Below are 14,456 nucleotides of genomic sequence, written 5' to 3' on the forward strand. Positions count from 1 at the left end.
GGATACCTCCTTAATGACTAAGTCTCTGAGTCTTTTTTTTTTTTTGTTTTTGTTTTTTTGTTTTTTTGTTTTTTTTTTTTTTTGACAGGCAGAGTGGACAGTGAGAGAGAGAGACAGAGAGAAAGGTCTTCCTTTTGCCGTTGGTTCACCCTCCAATGGCCGCCGCGGTAGCGCGCTGCGGCCGGCGCACCACGCTGTTCCGATGGCAGGAGCCAGGTGCTTCTCCTGGTCTCCCATGGGGTGCAGAGCCCAAACACTTGGGCTATCCTCCACTGCACTCCCTGGCCACAGCAGAGAGCTGGCCTGGAAGAGGGGCAACCGGGACAGGATCGGTGCCCCGACCGGGACTAGAACCTGGTGTGCCGGCGCCGCAAGGCGGAGGATTAGCCTGTTGAGCCACGGCGCCGGCCAGTCTCTGAGTCTTGGCTTTTTCATTGAGCACCTGCTGTGCAGTCTAACAATTTAGCAATCTTTGGAGATGAATGGATTAAGGTTGAAAGTGCAGCTTTACCACTTAGGTGTGTGTCTTTGGGGTAAGTCACTTTGCTTCTCTGTCTCAGTCCCTTATCCATAAGATGAAGTTAACATCCTGTATGGTTTGGGTAACGTTAGATATCTGAAGAGTCTGTCTAGAAAATTCACCCAATAAATGGGGCCTATTTTTATTTTGTAACAGTCCCTGTAATAGATAAATAATTACATTGTAGTTCAGATCTTTGTCATAATCTGTTCCTTATGGGACACGCTGAACACTTTGGTCGAGATTTTGCTAGGAGAAGCAAAAGGATGAGAAATGTCAGCATTATGAAAGCCCGGCTCTGCTCTTGATATGATAAAACCCTGGTTCTCCCTTTTTCACTCTTTGTTGGATTTCTCTCGGCCTTTGTGAATGTCCTGCACTGGCATGTGCCATGTTCTGATATTGGACACATTGGACACTGCTCTACATTACTTCCTTTCTTCTATTAGGGTTGAGAAGCCAGGTGCAAAGACCGTTCAACTTCTCCAGCCGTGGTACTAACAACTTTAGGTTTTCAAGCACAAAGTCTTCAGCAGCTCACTTTTTCCACCTGCACCAGCTGTTTGTGTTCCTGGTTGCTGCTGTTGAGATCCTTATACAGAGTGAAGTCGCAACTCTTACATTTCTACAAGCACCTAGGCAGGCTCACGTTGGAAAGGATTTCACAAGCTGCCGTAGCACTTGGCAGTGAGAGAGCCACTTGGAAGCCGAGTGCTACTAGAGAGAGGCAGTCCCCCACCACTTAGAGACTGTACTCAGTGGTGACTGCTTGTGACACATTTTCAAATGGATCCCCCAGTGGCCGCAGCTGTGATTAAAAGCTGTCTGCTCTCTGCCTCACTGGGGGTTTGCTGTTTAACCATGTCATGCACATATATACGTGCACTACAGCTACAGCGTGGAAAACGTAAACTCTTTTGTAGGATGAAAGATCAGATGAGTACCCGAACGACAAACTCTCGCGTTTTCTAAGCGAGAGTCACTGAAAGGCACTAGTTGGGAACCTAGCCAGGCAGGAGGTACATAAAAGTAACTGAAGGAAGAAGAGCTAATGGTCAGTGAATATATGCCATCTGCCAGTACATGCTTTGCACACAGCAGCAACACTGAACATCTTAAAGATTTAAGTGCACTTGAACTTAGCAGCTGCATTTCAGCTCCTCGGTGTGATTCGGCATTCAGTTTGACCCCTCACAAATAAGGCAAGAGCATGGTATTCTGTAAGTCTACCCACATAAGAGTGCCATTCTCATACGGGTTGACTGTTAACATTACCTTGAAAATGCTCAAGTGAGCAGCTCAGCCACAGACACAGGGTGCTCCAAAGGCACAAGTCATACCCCTTCCTTTAGATGAGAGAGACTGAGTGAGTATTCAACCTATTGTAAAGAGAGCATACTAGAATTTAAACCTGGGCCTTTTACACCATGTGACAGGTGTATGGGGGGTACTTCAAAAAGTTTGTGGACAAATGGAATTTAAAGGGAAGTTTATTTTGGTGCACTTTTTTTGAGACCCATGCATAGTTTTTTAATATGCATTGCCCATGAACTTTTTAAGAGCCCTTCCACTTAAGAACTCCATGAGGTAAAGCAGTGTTTTTCCCTTCCTACCCACTCCCACACAACTGGATTGGGGGAATTCAAGCACGCATTTTTTCTGGATATACAGGACGGAAATTTGTGTGCGTTTAGAGAATTGTGTGTGTCCTTTCTCCCCTGCCTGCCTTTCCCCCTACCCTCAAGTTTCAAGCACTCTAAAACCGGGTGATCAAACCCAGGAAATGAAATGCTCATCTGTCACCAGCAAATTGAGGCTGCCAATACGGTGAATCGACCACATTGATGACATTGATTGTATTTCAAATATTTACAATATGGTGAGACAAGCCCAATTTATTTTCTAAAGAGTTCAAGGTAGGTATCACCATTTCAGAAGGGGGAAACAATGGAGAAATGTTTGTGGTTGCTATCTGCAATAATCTGATGTTGACAGAGAGTAGTATTTTATTTAGTAATTAACAGTGTAAAGGGGAGAGGAGCTGTCATGTTGGTTCTTAAGCTGGGGAATGTGATGAAAGATGATATCTACGATCTCATCCTTTCCACTTGTTTAGGATTGTCAGGATGAGAAATGTCAGCATTATGAAAGCCCGGCTCTGCTCTTGATATGATAAAACCCTTCAAAAGCCAGTCTTTCTCTCTCCCTCGTCCCCCTCCTTTTCTGGATCTCTCTCTGCTCTTGCTTTTTTATTTATCCTGTTTTGTTAGATGGCAGAAATATAATTCTTTTCTTTCTTCCTATTATAAGCCACCATTTTTGTTTTATTATATGTTTCACAACCCCTAATGCCCCACTGAAAATTACCTTGTTAAATGACAGTGTTTCAAAGCCATGAATCCTTTCCACCATTCCCTCAGAGGTTTGAAACAGTCAACAGACTGTAAAGAATAAATAATAAAAAAGTATTGATTATTTTGATGACTGTGAGATTCAATTAAGTATTAATTTTGCCCTCCAGTGGACCTATCAAGGTATTCAAAAGGGAGGATTCGGCTCAGCTAAATGCGTGCTGAGTGCTTCAGCCTTAAATAGGGAGAAAATGTGTTTACCTACAGTATTTGAAGAAAAGTGCATTGATGCACAGAGTCCAATATTTAAGTGCTGTGCAAATTAAGGCCTGGCGACAGTGACATTGTTTTCAGTGGTATGAGTATTGACTAAAGAAGTGCATTTGATGACAGCTTAAACTATTTGTATTGATTAACATTTTCATAGATTATCATGTGTCATATCAAATTCACTTTTCAGGCATGAATACATTAAAAAAAAAAAAAAACCACAGCAGACCGCAACCAATGTAATGATGGGATGGGGCATGTCGCCCCACCTGCTCCTGTGCTGGTCACCTGTTTCCTGCTCAGGAACCATTTAGGCATGAACATGGCAATAAATACCTCCCAGATCACGCAAAAGGGGCACTTCTTGCTTTTTTCCTCCTGCCTGATACTTGAACCAAAACAATATTATGCATCTTAGTTTGCAAATGGAATAAAAAGGCTATACTTGGAAAAACAATTCTGATCCTAACATGCCCTCCTAAATGAGCTGAAGATAAAGCAGATCTAAATTATTGGGGGAAAAGTTTGCTTTTTTTTTTTTTTCTGGAGGTGGTTTTTGTTTTTCCTTTAATGCTCGGGGCATATGATGCTCTAGGTATCTGAATTATTGAACACAGTTTGTAAGTATTTTCCTGATTCCTTTCTATAAAGATTTAAAGCCAATTTTTGTCTGTTTTGTTGTGTACTATTTTCTTTAAAATGTTCGTTTGATTTGGGGTTAGCCTGGGTCCTGGTCCCCATTGTGGGACCAGAGAAGTCAGTTTCTAAGGGAGCTGAGAGAATTTACATAAGAAATATCTGTTCTTCCACGGAAAGCGTCTCGAGGTCTCTTTTCTCTGCTCTTGGGATCAGGTTTAATTGCTTCTCCCCCAGGGAGATGGCTTCTTAAATTAGCCGGCGGTTCCTCCATGGGGTGCGCCTGTCTTTTCAGTAGGTTGCTCAAGTACAAGCCTAGCACTTTCTTTTTTCTTCCCGCACGAAAGACAGAACAAGGTGTAAAAACACTCGCACAAAAGCACACCCCACAATTAAAGCTGTGTTGCTTAGGTGGCTTTCAAAGAAGTTTTTTTTTTTTTTTTTCTTCCGCCCTCGGAAGCCTCCTGCATCTCTCACATGCTAGTTGCGCTTTAATAGGGTGGGGAGTAATGGAGAAGTCATCGGATCTGTAATAGCTCTTCACTTGACTGCAGCCAGCAATAACAGCGGGAGCAGCCAGAGATAAGAGAGGGAGAGAGGGAGAGAGAGAGAGAGAGAGAGGGAAAAAGAGAGAGAGTGTGTGTGTGTAAGAGAGGGAGAAGAGAGAGGGCGAGGGAGAGAGAGGACACGCACCCTAAAGCTGCCACTTTGCTTTCCTCCCCTTCACTTTCCCCATCCTAGGATCCAATGATAGCTGGACAAGTCAGTAAGCCCTCGCTGTCAGTGCACAGTGAAATGAATGCGGAGTTGAGAGGTGAGGACAAGGCTGCTACTTCAGACAGCGAGCTGAATGAGCCCCTGCTTGCGCCTGTGGAATCAAATGACGGCGAGGACACTCCCAGCAAGCTCTTGGGTAAGTCTGTCTAGGTATTTCATTTCAGTCCTCCCATGTTGTCCGGAAGAGCGATCCAAGCCGCCCCCCCACCCCCTCCCTGCTTCCCCCACCCCGCGCCGTTGTTCATTCCGTTTTCTTGTGCGGACTAAAGAGGAGCTTCAGTCCTGCAGGTGCTAAGCTGCAAAAGCCGCTTCCGGCTGGCTGGGAGGGTGTCCTCCAAACTTTGAGCAACAAGGAACTTCCTCGCTGCCCATTTTAACTTGTCAAAGCTTGTGGGCGTCCCCGGGGGCTGGGGGATTGTTTCCCAAAAGAAAATGGGAATAATAATCAGGAAATCAGTTCCATTGTGAGAATTGGTTAACATTTATTGAATACATATCGACTCAGTTTCGGGTTGCTTCGCAGCCTTTTGTGAAGGGGAAGGAGAGTGAGAAGTTATTATCTGTAGTCAAAGGACAGGAGAGGAGAGCTGAAAAATATCAATACAAGTCGCGCCGCGCCAGGTAAACAAAGGTGCCGGCGAGAATTGCTCACAGAAATAACGTTTTGTCATCACGATCAGGATGAATCTGTTTTTCTCTTAAAAGGGTGATGAGGACGCAAGCTAGGTCCTGGGCAGCCCTCACCTAGACCCTGATCCGTTAGATGTTGTGTTTAGAGCCTCATGCTAAAGGTGGAGGCAGCCCAGGACCTTTCAGGACTCCTTGTTTCATACACAAACAAGAACAAGCGACGTGCCACTCTAGCAGAGACATCTGTCATTCAAACAGATGACACTCTGTAAGCCAACTCAAACAACTGTGATCTCTAATCAGAAAGGGGAGAGGGTGTTGAGGCGCGAGCCTGAGTGATAGATGTTGATGGATGTCTCTGCTGGAGAGCACTTTATGGTTCAGAGTGACATTAGGCTTCTAGAACAATCGCTCCTGAAACACTTGCTTTTAATTATTTTCAAGTGTGTGTGTGTGTACACACACTTACATATACTAACCTGATCTGTGTGTATATCAAGCAGAGAACTCTTTAGTCCCAGGAGGATAAAAACAGTCATGTTCATGAACTCTAAAACATCCCTTGCGTAGACCACTTTGTTAAAGTCTTTAATTCAGTTTGAAAAATAGGCTGTTGGTTTGTTTTCTTAACCTGCGGAGAAAAAGCTGCCTTGGCAGTTTGGCAGCTCTGGGCCATCTTCAGAAGAGAGACTTTTCTCTAATTTTAATGGCAACTTTGGTCAAATATTGGAGGGTGGTGCAGAGAAACTTGGCTTTGCTGATCTTCTGTTGGTAAAGTACTGTAACAGACTTAAGGGTATAATAGCTTCCAGTTTCAAGAAATCCTGATGTTACCCTTTATTCACTGAAAAGTAATTTCTCCCCTTACATAAGATTTTCAAACCTAGGCTTTATGGCTTAAGAATTTGTACGGTAAAGAAGTATTTTTTTGTAGCCTAAGTTTTTATCCATATAGGGAGAGTTAGGTCCAAACACAATGATTTCATTTTAGGGAGTTAGTGAGAGAAGTTGGATGAAATTATGAATTATAGGAAGGCTAAAGCCATGTTCTACTCTGATATTGAGTACACTAAGGAAGCCCTTTGACTTTTAAAAAGTAATCAACTGTGAGTTCAGAATTATTTGTTCCTAAACTTTGTATTTTTTTAATAAGTGAATGTCATATAGACTTTGACCATAGAGCTCCAACTTGTTGGCTTTCAACTGACAAAAACTGATTAATTTAGCTTCTTATCACAAATTTAGATTTCTCAGTGTTGGAAATTGTGATGGATTTGTTATGTTACTTCTTAGTGATTTACATGTGTAGAGAAATAAGCTCCAAATGATTCTGAGAGTCAGAGATTTGAATTAGTTCATTGAAAATAGATTTTGGGCAGAATCTTTATAGGTTATCATTTATTAAGGAATAACACTTTAATTTGGAAATCATAGTGGGGTTTAGAAGGTACTAGCTTTCATTTTGATTTTTCTCAACTTCTGAATTTTTGAGGGGAGAACCCAGGAAAATATACATTCTTATTTTATATCCCTTTTGTATATCCTACTTTTTGCCTTTGATCTCTAAAATATTCAAAGCAGTGATCTTTCCCAGTTTCCAATTAGGTAAAGAGGAAATCAATACATGAACCATTTTTAAAAACTTGATGAAAAAATTAGAAGTGGTGTGAAGCACCCCAAGATTTTTGTATGATTTCCTCAGCCATTGGCTCTGTTACGCTTTCACTTTTTAATATGAGAACTCAGCCTTAGAAATTTTTGTTTATGTAACTTGACTAAAACTTTCTGGAATAATTGTCTCCCAGAATGTTTAGCAACTCTGGGGACACAATATAAGAGACCATTATTTTCTTTGACATGTATACGTTCAAGTCTTGGTTTCTCATCTTTAAATGTAGAACAGATTAGACTCCACTTGATAATGAAGAATTGCATTCTTCCTGAATCATTGAGAGCATCCATGTTTTCCTTTAAACAGTGATTTTCTAAGGTTCTCTACCTCTTTCTGGCACAATCATTCTTATAGCTTCTAAATTGTATTATTGAAAACTGTGCTTCTGTAACGACATGGGAGGATGAAGACAGATCATGTGCAGCTTGATCAGTTTAGATTCATGGAGAGACAGTACCCAACAAAAGACGACGAACTCTCTTTTATTGTACTTGGAATTTCAGTATAAATGGATTTCTTTGATGCCTAGTCCCCCATCTGTGTCTTGTTCAAATTAGCAGTCTGGAGGACAAGTCTGTTTCTCTCACAGTATGGCACCTTCAGCCCAAAACTGCAGGAGAAAGGCTAATACTGATGCCCTCTATGGATAAACAAAGGGAATTCCAGGGACCACTGGGCTTTTTATGCCCCTCCTTAAACTGCACCTCTGCACTTAACAGCATCCAAAGGGAAACATACTGTGCAGAATGTGTCAGTGCTTGGAGCAGCTCGAGCACCCGAAAGAGAACAGCGAAGCCTTATGCCAGGCTAAGTAGAAAGTTCAGAAAAGGGCCCTTGTGTTTCATAAAGTAATTACACCAGAGGTAACGTTTTGCTTAACTTGAGCCATGGAAACGAAAGTACACTTAGGAGAGATGAACCCACGTTTCACTGAGAGACATGCGGTTCGGTAGTTCTCTGTGATGTCATTAAGTTGTACATATTTATCCATGGACAGCCTGTAGAGTAAGTATCTCCTCTTCCAGTTCATGCCTTAGTATTATTCTAAGTCTGAGCCCTAAGAAACCTTGTAGGGGGAGAACAGCCTGTGTGTCCAGGGCATTCCTAGGGGAGATGGGTACTGCGACTCATGGAACTTTGGTGGCGTGACTCAGTGAGTGATGCCACACAGAATCACTCCTCTAGCATGTGACAAGGGGTGTGCGTATTGGAAGTCATTCTCAGAACTGGTCTGTGGCAAACAGTGTCAAAGGGAAGAGGTTGCTGTGTTTTCTCTGGAGACATTTATAGCTCTGGTGTCAATGTGGTACTTCACTTTTAGCTACACCCATCAAGAATTCAGTGCTCCACATTCAGTCAAGTTGGATGCTAAAATTCAAATGATAGCATCAACAACTCGGGCAGGAAAATGGTCGCAGAAAGGATAAAAGTAATATATATCCCTGGAAAAATATCTGCACTACAGTTTTCCCCTGTATTCTCAGTCCGAGAAGTGAGACCTCATAAAACATGCCCTAAATATTTCCTCCCATATATATTTGAGGCTTGAAAGATGATTTATTAACAGTGTTTCTCCTGGGAAAATTTTTATTGTTTCAAGTCAAACCTCATGACTGCTTTAAGTCCCAACTACCTTGGGTGGCTGTCTCAGTCTGAGGGTGTTGCCTCTCAGAGAGCCCTATTGCACTGTAGCTCAGAGCTTTGAGAAGACGTGGAAGCACAACACCATGTATCAACATTGTACCTGAAATTAAAAAAAAAAAAAAAAACTTGTGGTTGTTTTTTCTCTCATAATGGTGTGTGTTTTTAGGTTGAAAAATCACATGCGGTGGTGCTTGTAGGAGTGTGTATTTTCACTGTCCTTCATCTGTGAACTATTAGAAAAGAGTTGAAAGTTGAGTCGGTGTATTCTCCATGATAGAAAAGATACCGTCTATTGCGGGTTTCTTTTCCATTCTGGAATCTTTCTCACAGAAACATGCATTAGGAAATTTTTTTCTTTTCAAATTGCCATCCAGTTTGACTTGATTAGAATTTATGACACTGGAGTCGTTTTCAATGACACAAGGATAAAGGACTGAATTGTCTGTCACCCCTTGAGACAGTGGTCTCTGCGGGTCAGTGTGGAGGTCATGGCAGGGCATTGCAGGGCCTGCACTTGGGGGTGATGCTGCCTCTTGCCTGTGCATGAGTGGAGGCCTTGATTCAAACGTCTCTCTCAAGTCTTCAATACCTTGGGTATTTATAATAGTCTGATATAATATGCTGGAGCCGGTAATCAGTGCATAAGACTTAAGCCCAAGAGAGATTTAGCTGGGAGATGATGAGAAAAATTCTCCAGAGAAATGCATTTATTTAAGCATATGAATCAGGTTTCTACATTTTTAAAAGTTTCTATAATATATCCATTGGAAATCCATTCTATTTCGCTGAAGAAAGTGTTTTGCTGGGGAAATATTTAAAGCAGCATTTTAAAAATCAACTAAATGATTTAAGTAATAGGTTCTATGTGGAAACAGTTATTCAAAAGAAAGCAGTAGAAACCTGTATTTGTGTAAATAAGTGGAATGTGCTATAGGGTATTTGTCAAAAATCATTTATGGTTTAATAGTCAAACAAGCCCTTGTGCTGCTATCTGCCGACTTGAGGATGAAGGTGCACGTTTAGATACGTTTCATACATTTCAGAAACCCTAATGCACTAAGATATTTTAGAAATCAGTGAGAGGCTGTGTATCTCTAGACACATTTAGTTTTGTGGCTCCCCCACCCCAACCTGGAAAACCATTGTAAAGCTGTGTTGATAAATAAATCCACTTTCAGTACCATTAATGTGTAAGCTTTGCAATGAAATTAAATCCACAGAGAGAGGCACCATGATCAAACTTTTCGCCTATTCCTTCCCATAAGCTGTACTCATTTCCAGGTTCCCCTCGGGGGAGGACAACGTACAGTGAGAGACAGACGATGCGGTGGGGACTTTCCTAGTGCCTCGTTTTCTGTCTCTCTGCCATGCCTGTGCGGCTCAGGTCAGGCCTCTGTTTGCAGTAGAAAGTTCAGTATTGCAGCATCCAAGGATGCTATGTGATGGTGCATTAGTAAATCAAAATGCTGGTAGAGGTGCACTTTTTTTTCCCCTTACATGTTGGCCCCTATAATTCTTCTATTTTCTGATTGTTGTTAAATTTTCCTACAAACAATTGGAAATAAGACAAAGTGTTAGAAATCAGATTGCTCTCTACACTGTTACTCCTTTAAATGATCCCATTTTAGTCTTTTCAACACATTGAATGTTTTTGACTTAAAGGTTTGTGTGGCATTAGGTGTTTTTGTAGTTCACCCAGTCCAGTTAATGTCATAATTAATAAATAGAGGTGCATTCCAGATTCAAACTCCCAAGGTTCAGCCCTGAAATATTTTGCCTTCTTCCCTAATTACCTGGCTTAATTATATAGTTAGCATGATTCTTTTCAAGAATTGTCCAAATATACTTTTTCTCCTCATTTGAAAATGAGGTTTAAGTGGGTGGTTTCAAGCAGACTTTGAGTTATTAGATAGTAAACAGATAATTTGTGAGAGAACTGGTACTTTCTTTGATTGACGACCTTGCTGGTTTATGTTTGGGGATTAATAATACATCAGACATTCGCACATTAAAAAGAAAGTAGATGTGAAGAGGAAGGGAGGCGAGGTGAGGCCTGTTATTGGGCTGCTCCTGATTAACCAGGCCTCCCCTTGGAATGCAGAGGCAATCAGACAAGCGGGTACATTGGCCCAAATGTGCACCTGGCTCCACTTAACATGTGCCTTGATTTTTTTTAATGCAAAAGAAAAGATAGTAAAGTGTTTATACCAAACTGGCACCCTGTCAGGGTGCAATCTGTATAAAGTTTCCTGCTGTCAGGTTAATAAATTTTTAAAAAATATCCAAAGGCAGAGGTAGAGAGAGAAAGCTCATAGTAACAGTTGCCCTTCTCCGGCAGGTGGGTTTCTCTTTAATATCCAATGTGACTCTGAATTTTCTTGGTTGTTGTCTTCCTCGATTTTGTATTTTGCTGGTGTGTCTGCTCAGCTTGCCTTTCACCTTTATATATTTATCATTTCAAATTTCAAATATCTTCAGAGAGAAATGGGGGAATGTAATTTGTTTTTAATTGTATATAATATTTTACAATTGAACTTAGACTTTTCATGCTATGACTCTGAATGAGGTTCTAAGTCTATCAACACTGGATTTTTCTCTGAGAATACCTTCAAGTACTAATTATATTTAAAAAAATCATTCATCAAGGAGTAATTGGGGTCTGACAATACGGGGGCTTTGATGATCTCTGATTATTAAATAAGTTGACCTGACTCTTAATCTTTTAAATTGAAATATCCAACCGTGTAACTGTCAGAGTCAGATTTCCTAAAAATTTGAAATAAGCATGGACTTGTTGGGTGACATTGCTTACTCTATGTTGTGACACTGCTGGGAGTGCTCAGCCATGGACCAAGCTTCTTAGTGTGAATGGAGAGGTCAGAACAAATTGCATTGAATCCCTTCTGGTGAAAGAAAGTTTATCATTCTTAGAAAAAGGGAATTTAACTTTGTTTTGTAAGATGATTTTTTTCAAACCACCTAACTAAGATAAATAAATCATGAGGTCTTTTTAATACTTACCTGCTATTTTATAAATTCCCAGTGTGACATAGGAATTTTATTTGAGATTATAAATATATAAATAAAAATAATTTGAGAATATGATGGAAAAGCCATGCTCAAGTGTTTCTTACAGGCTTTTCTCTTTAGGTACATTTAAGGACTTAGATGAGATGAGAACATACCATGATTTTTTTCCCATGATTTTTATAAATTAAAAAATTAGCCACATGAGCAACATTATGAATATAGTTTAAGTCACTTTTACTGGAGAACTGTACTGCCATTGAAACTGTTTTTAATTATGAGGAAAATGATTGGGTTATAGTTAGAGAAACTAGGTAATAAAGTAAGTGCTTCAGAGGTTTGCTATACTGACGACTATCGGAAATAGGATTATATAATGAAACTTGCATTTATTACATTAAAAATCATCTTAGTAAATAACCAAGAAAAAAAAAACACCCATTGGTTTAGTATGAGAATGAGGGAGAAAATGAAAGTACACAATATTAGAACACTTATTATGTAGCAGTGAGAGCCAATATGAACTGATTTAACAATTTAAGGAGTATGTCTTTCCTGCTGTATATTACTTGGCATTTACAGTTTTCCTAATGTTTCATCTTTTGTTGTGAAAGAATTGGTATTTTTCTGAATGGATATACTTTCCAAATACCTGTATGACTTTAATTTCATCCTACTAATTATGGGGGAAAAAGCTATGTTTATGTGACTGAAGATTTTGCATGCCAGGAAATCCATACTTAAAGATGAACAAAGTGTTTTAAAATTACATTTTCTACTTATCACTCATCCTTTATTTTTGTTTTCCCTATGTTTTCTTTCTCAGGTGGTATAAATGCACAGTGCATATATGTGAAACATTTGTGCATTCTTACGTAAAGTTTTCCTCCCACTTTTCCCCAATATTCATACGAGGCTTCAAACTGTCACACTAAATTCATGGTGTTTATGTATTTTCTCTATCATAGGATTAATAATGGCTAATTTACATTAGCAAGCTTTTGTTTAGTTCATGCCATCCACACATTATTTAAATGTACTTGTCCCATACTGAGAAAAATGGTTCTGACATAAATTTATCAAAATTGAGTTTACCAATAAAGAGCAATTAATCATATTATAGCATTCTAATATAGTTAAGTAGTACCCAAGTATTATTATAGTATCATTATGTTTCCCAGTGTCATCTTGAGTGCTGCTGTTTGCTGAGCAGGGGAGATAACAGGATTCTGCAGAATTTGTGCAGTTTAACTCAGTAAAAAACAAACTGGGGAGTACCTGCCGTTTGACTTATATACGTATGGATGTAAGACATATATGTATGTATATACTTATACATGTATCTTTAATGCATGCACAAGTTACCCAAGCTAGGGAAGACTGTTGGTATGTACATATTAGAAATTAAATGTCCATCTGTTTGTGGGATATGCATGTATTGCAATATAAATTCTGTTCCTTTTTAAGTAAAGGGCATTTGTTAAATACTATAATTTTTGTAAGTTAGTGCAATTTTCCCTTAAGAATTCTGTGTGCCTAGATATATATTTATGCATGTAAGTATATATCAAAGTAGAGTGGTACACAATCAAGAAATCACATTATAAACATTTACTATTCAAATAGCAAAGAATAATTAATCTCTGTTTTGCCATTCCTGATGGTCACATGTGTGGTGATTTGTTTGTTAACACTGATGTGGCAAGATTTGTTTTCACAAACTGACGGTTTGGGGTTACTTATTGCAGGAGAGAATCATCGCTGTTGAAGTAGGAGAGAGGCTAAGGGATTAATTTGATTTAAAAATGCAAACATTTGAAGCTGTTTAAAAAGCATGAAAACTTATTATTGCAGAGTGACTTTTTGCCAAAATCAACCAAGGGTAGAACAGAATAGAAAATCAAATGGAAAAACACATTTTCCTGCATTAAAAAATGTATAGATGTGATGGTGGTGGGGAGTGAATTACACTTTATTCAGAATGGGCATATTTTCTTTTATATATCTATTTCCTTTATAAAATTTTACAAAATACATATCAAAAAGAAAACATAGAATTTGCAAGAGGTGCATGAGAGAAATATCACATATAGCAGAGATTTTCATGGCTTGACTTGCTTAATCCATATTTTGCTCTGTGTTCAATGAGTGGATAAATACCCAGGGCAGGGATCATCCACATTATGTAGAAAACTTGCACAAGCTTTTGCGCAGAAACATCCCTCAGTGTAATACAAAGGTAGATTTTAGTCTTAAGACTAACTTAGGAAATTGTTGGAATTTTCGGGCAGGCTGGTCCATTTCCTGGCTCTAGTTTACAATCTTTACTTCTGCCGTTGCATTCTGTTTGCATCACCCTTTCCTAACACACCCATTGGAACCTGCAGGCCATCAGAAGTGTGTTAAAAATCATGCATCTTGCTTTAAAAGGGAATAATATCGCCAACTGCCTCTTTAAAAAAAAAAAAAGGCAGATTGGAGATTGCTGCTGGCATTGACATGGTTGTGCTAGCCTAGAATGGTAGCTACATGTCTTGTCATCGGTAGTGTATCCATATGTTTTTATAATGATACAATAACCTGAACCCTGCAACGGTTTATGGTCCTTTTGAGAATTCATATGGATTCTTAGAGTGACGGAGGTCTGAGAAAAGATCTTGAAAGCTCTCACAAAATCTGGCTGGGTGACAGAAAACTGGCATGACTCTGATTGAGCTGTTAAGGAATCCTATTGACTGGGAACATCGTTAAACTTTTAAGTTAAAACAAACCACAAAGCAAATGGCAGACGTGAAGGCTAAGGGGTACCCAGAGGGATGGCAGAAATTAAAAAGTACTGAAGAGTGTAGAGTAAGAGGGAAAACACAGCAACCTGGCTGGGATCTTCATCTCCTACTTAGAAATAGGATTTTGTTTTTTATGTACTGTG

At 39.6% G+C, this 14,456-nt stretch overlaps 1 protein-coding gene across 1 annotated transcript in view; it reads left to right on the plus strand.

Annotated features, from left to right (window-relative positions):
- Positions 1-14,456, plus strand: part of POU6F2 (POU class 6 homeobox 2) — a 485,940-nt gene that overhangs the window by 85,549 nt on the left and 385,935 nt on the right. Inside the window, exon 2 of the mRNA XM_062179142.1 lies at positions 4,519-4,690. Within this exon, the coding sequence (XP_062035126.1) occupies positions 4,519-4,690 (172 nt within the window). The remainder of the gene's footprint in view (positions 1-4,518; positions 4,691-14,456) is intronic.

The sequence above is a fragment of the Lepus europaeus genome, chromosome 20 (genome assembly GCF_033115175.1).
Source record: "Lepus europaeus isolate LE1 chromosome 20, mLepTim1.pri, whole genome shotgun sequence".
Classification (NCBI taxonomy): Eukaryota; Metazoa; Chordata; class Mammalia; order Lagomorpha; family Leporidae; genus Lepus; species Lepus europaeus.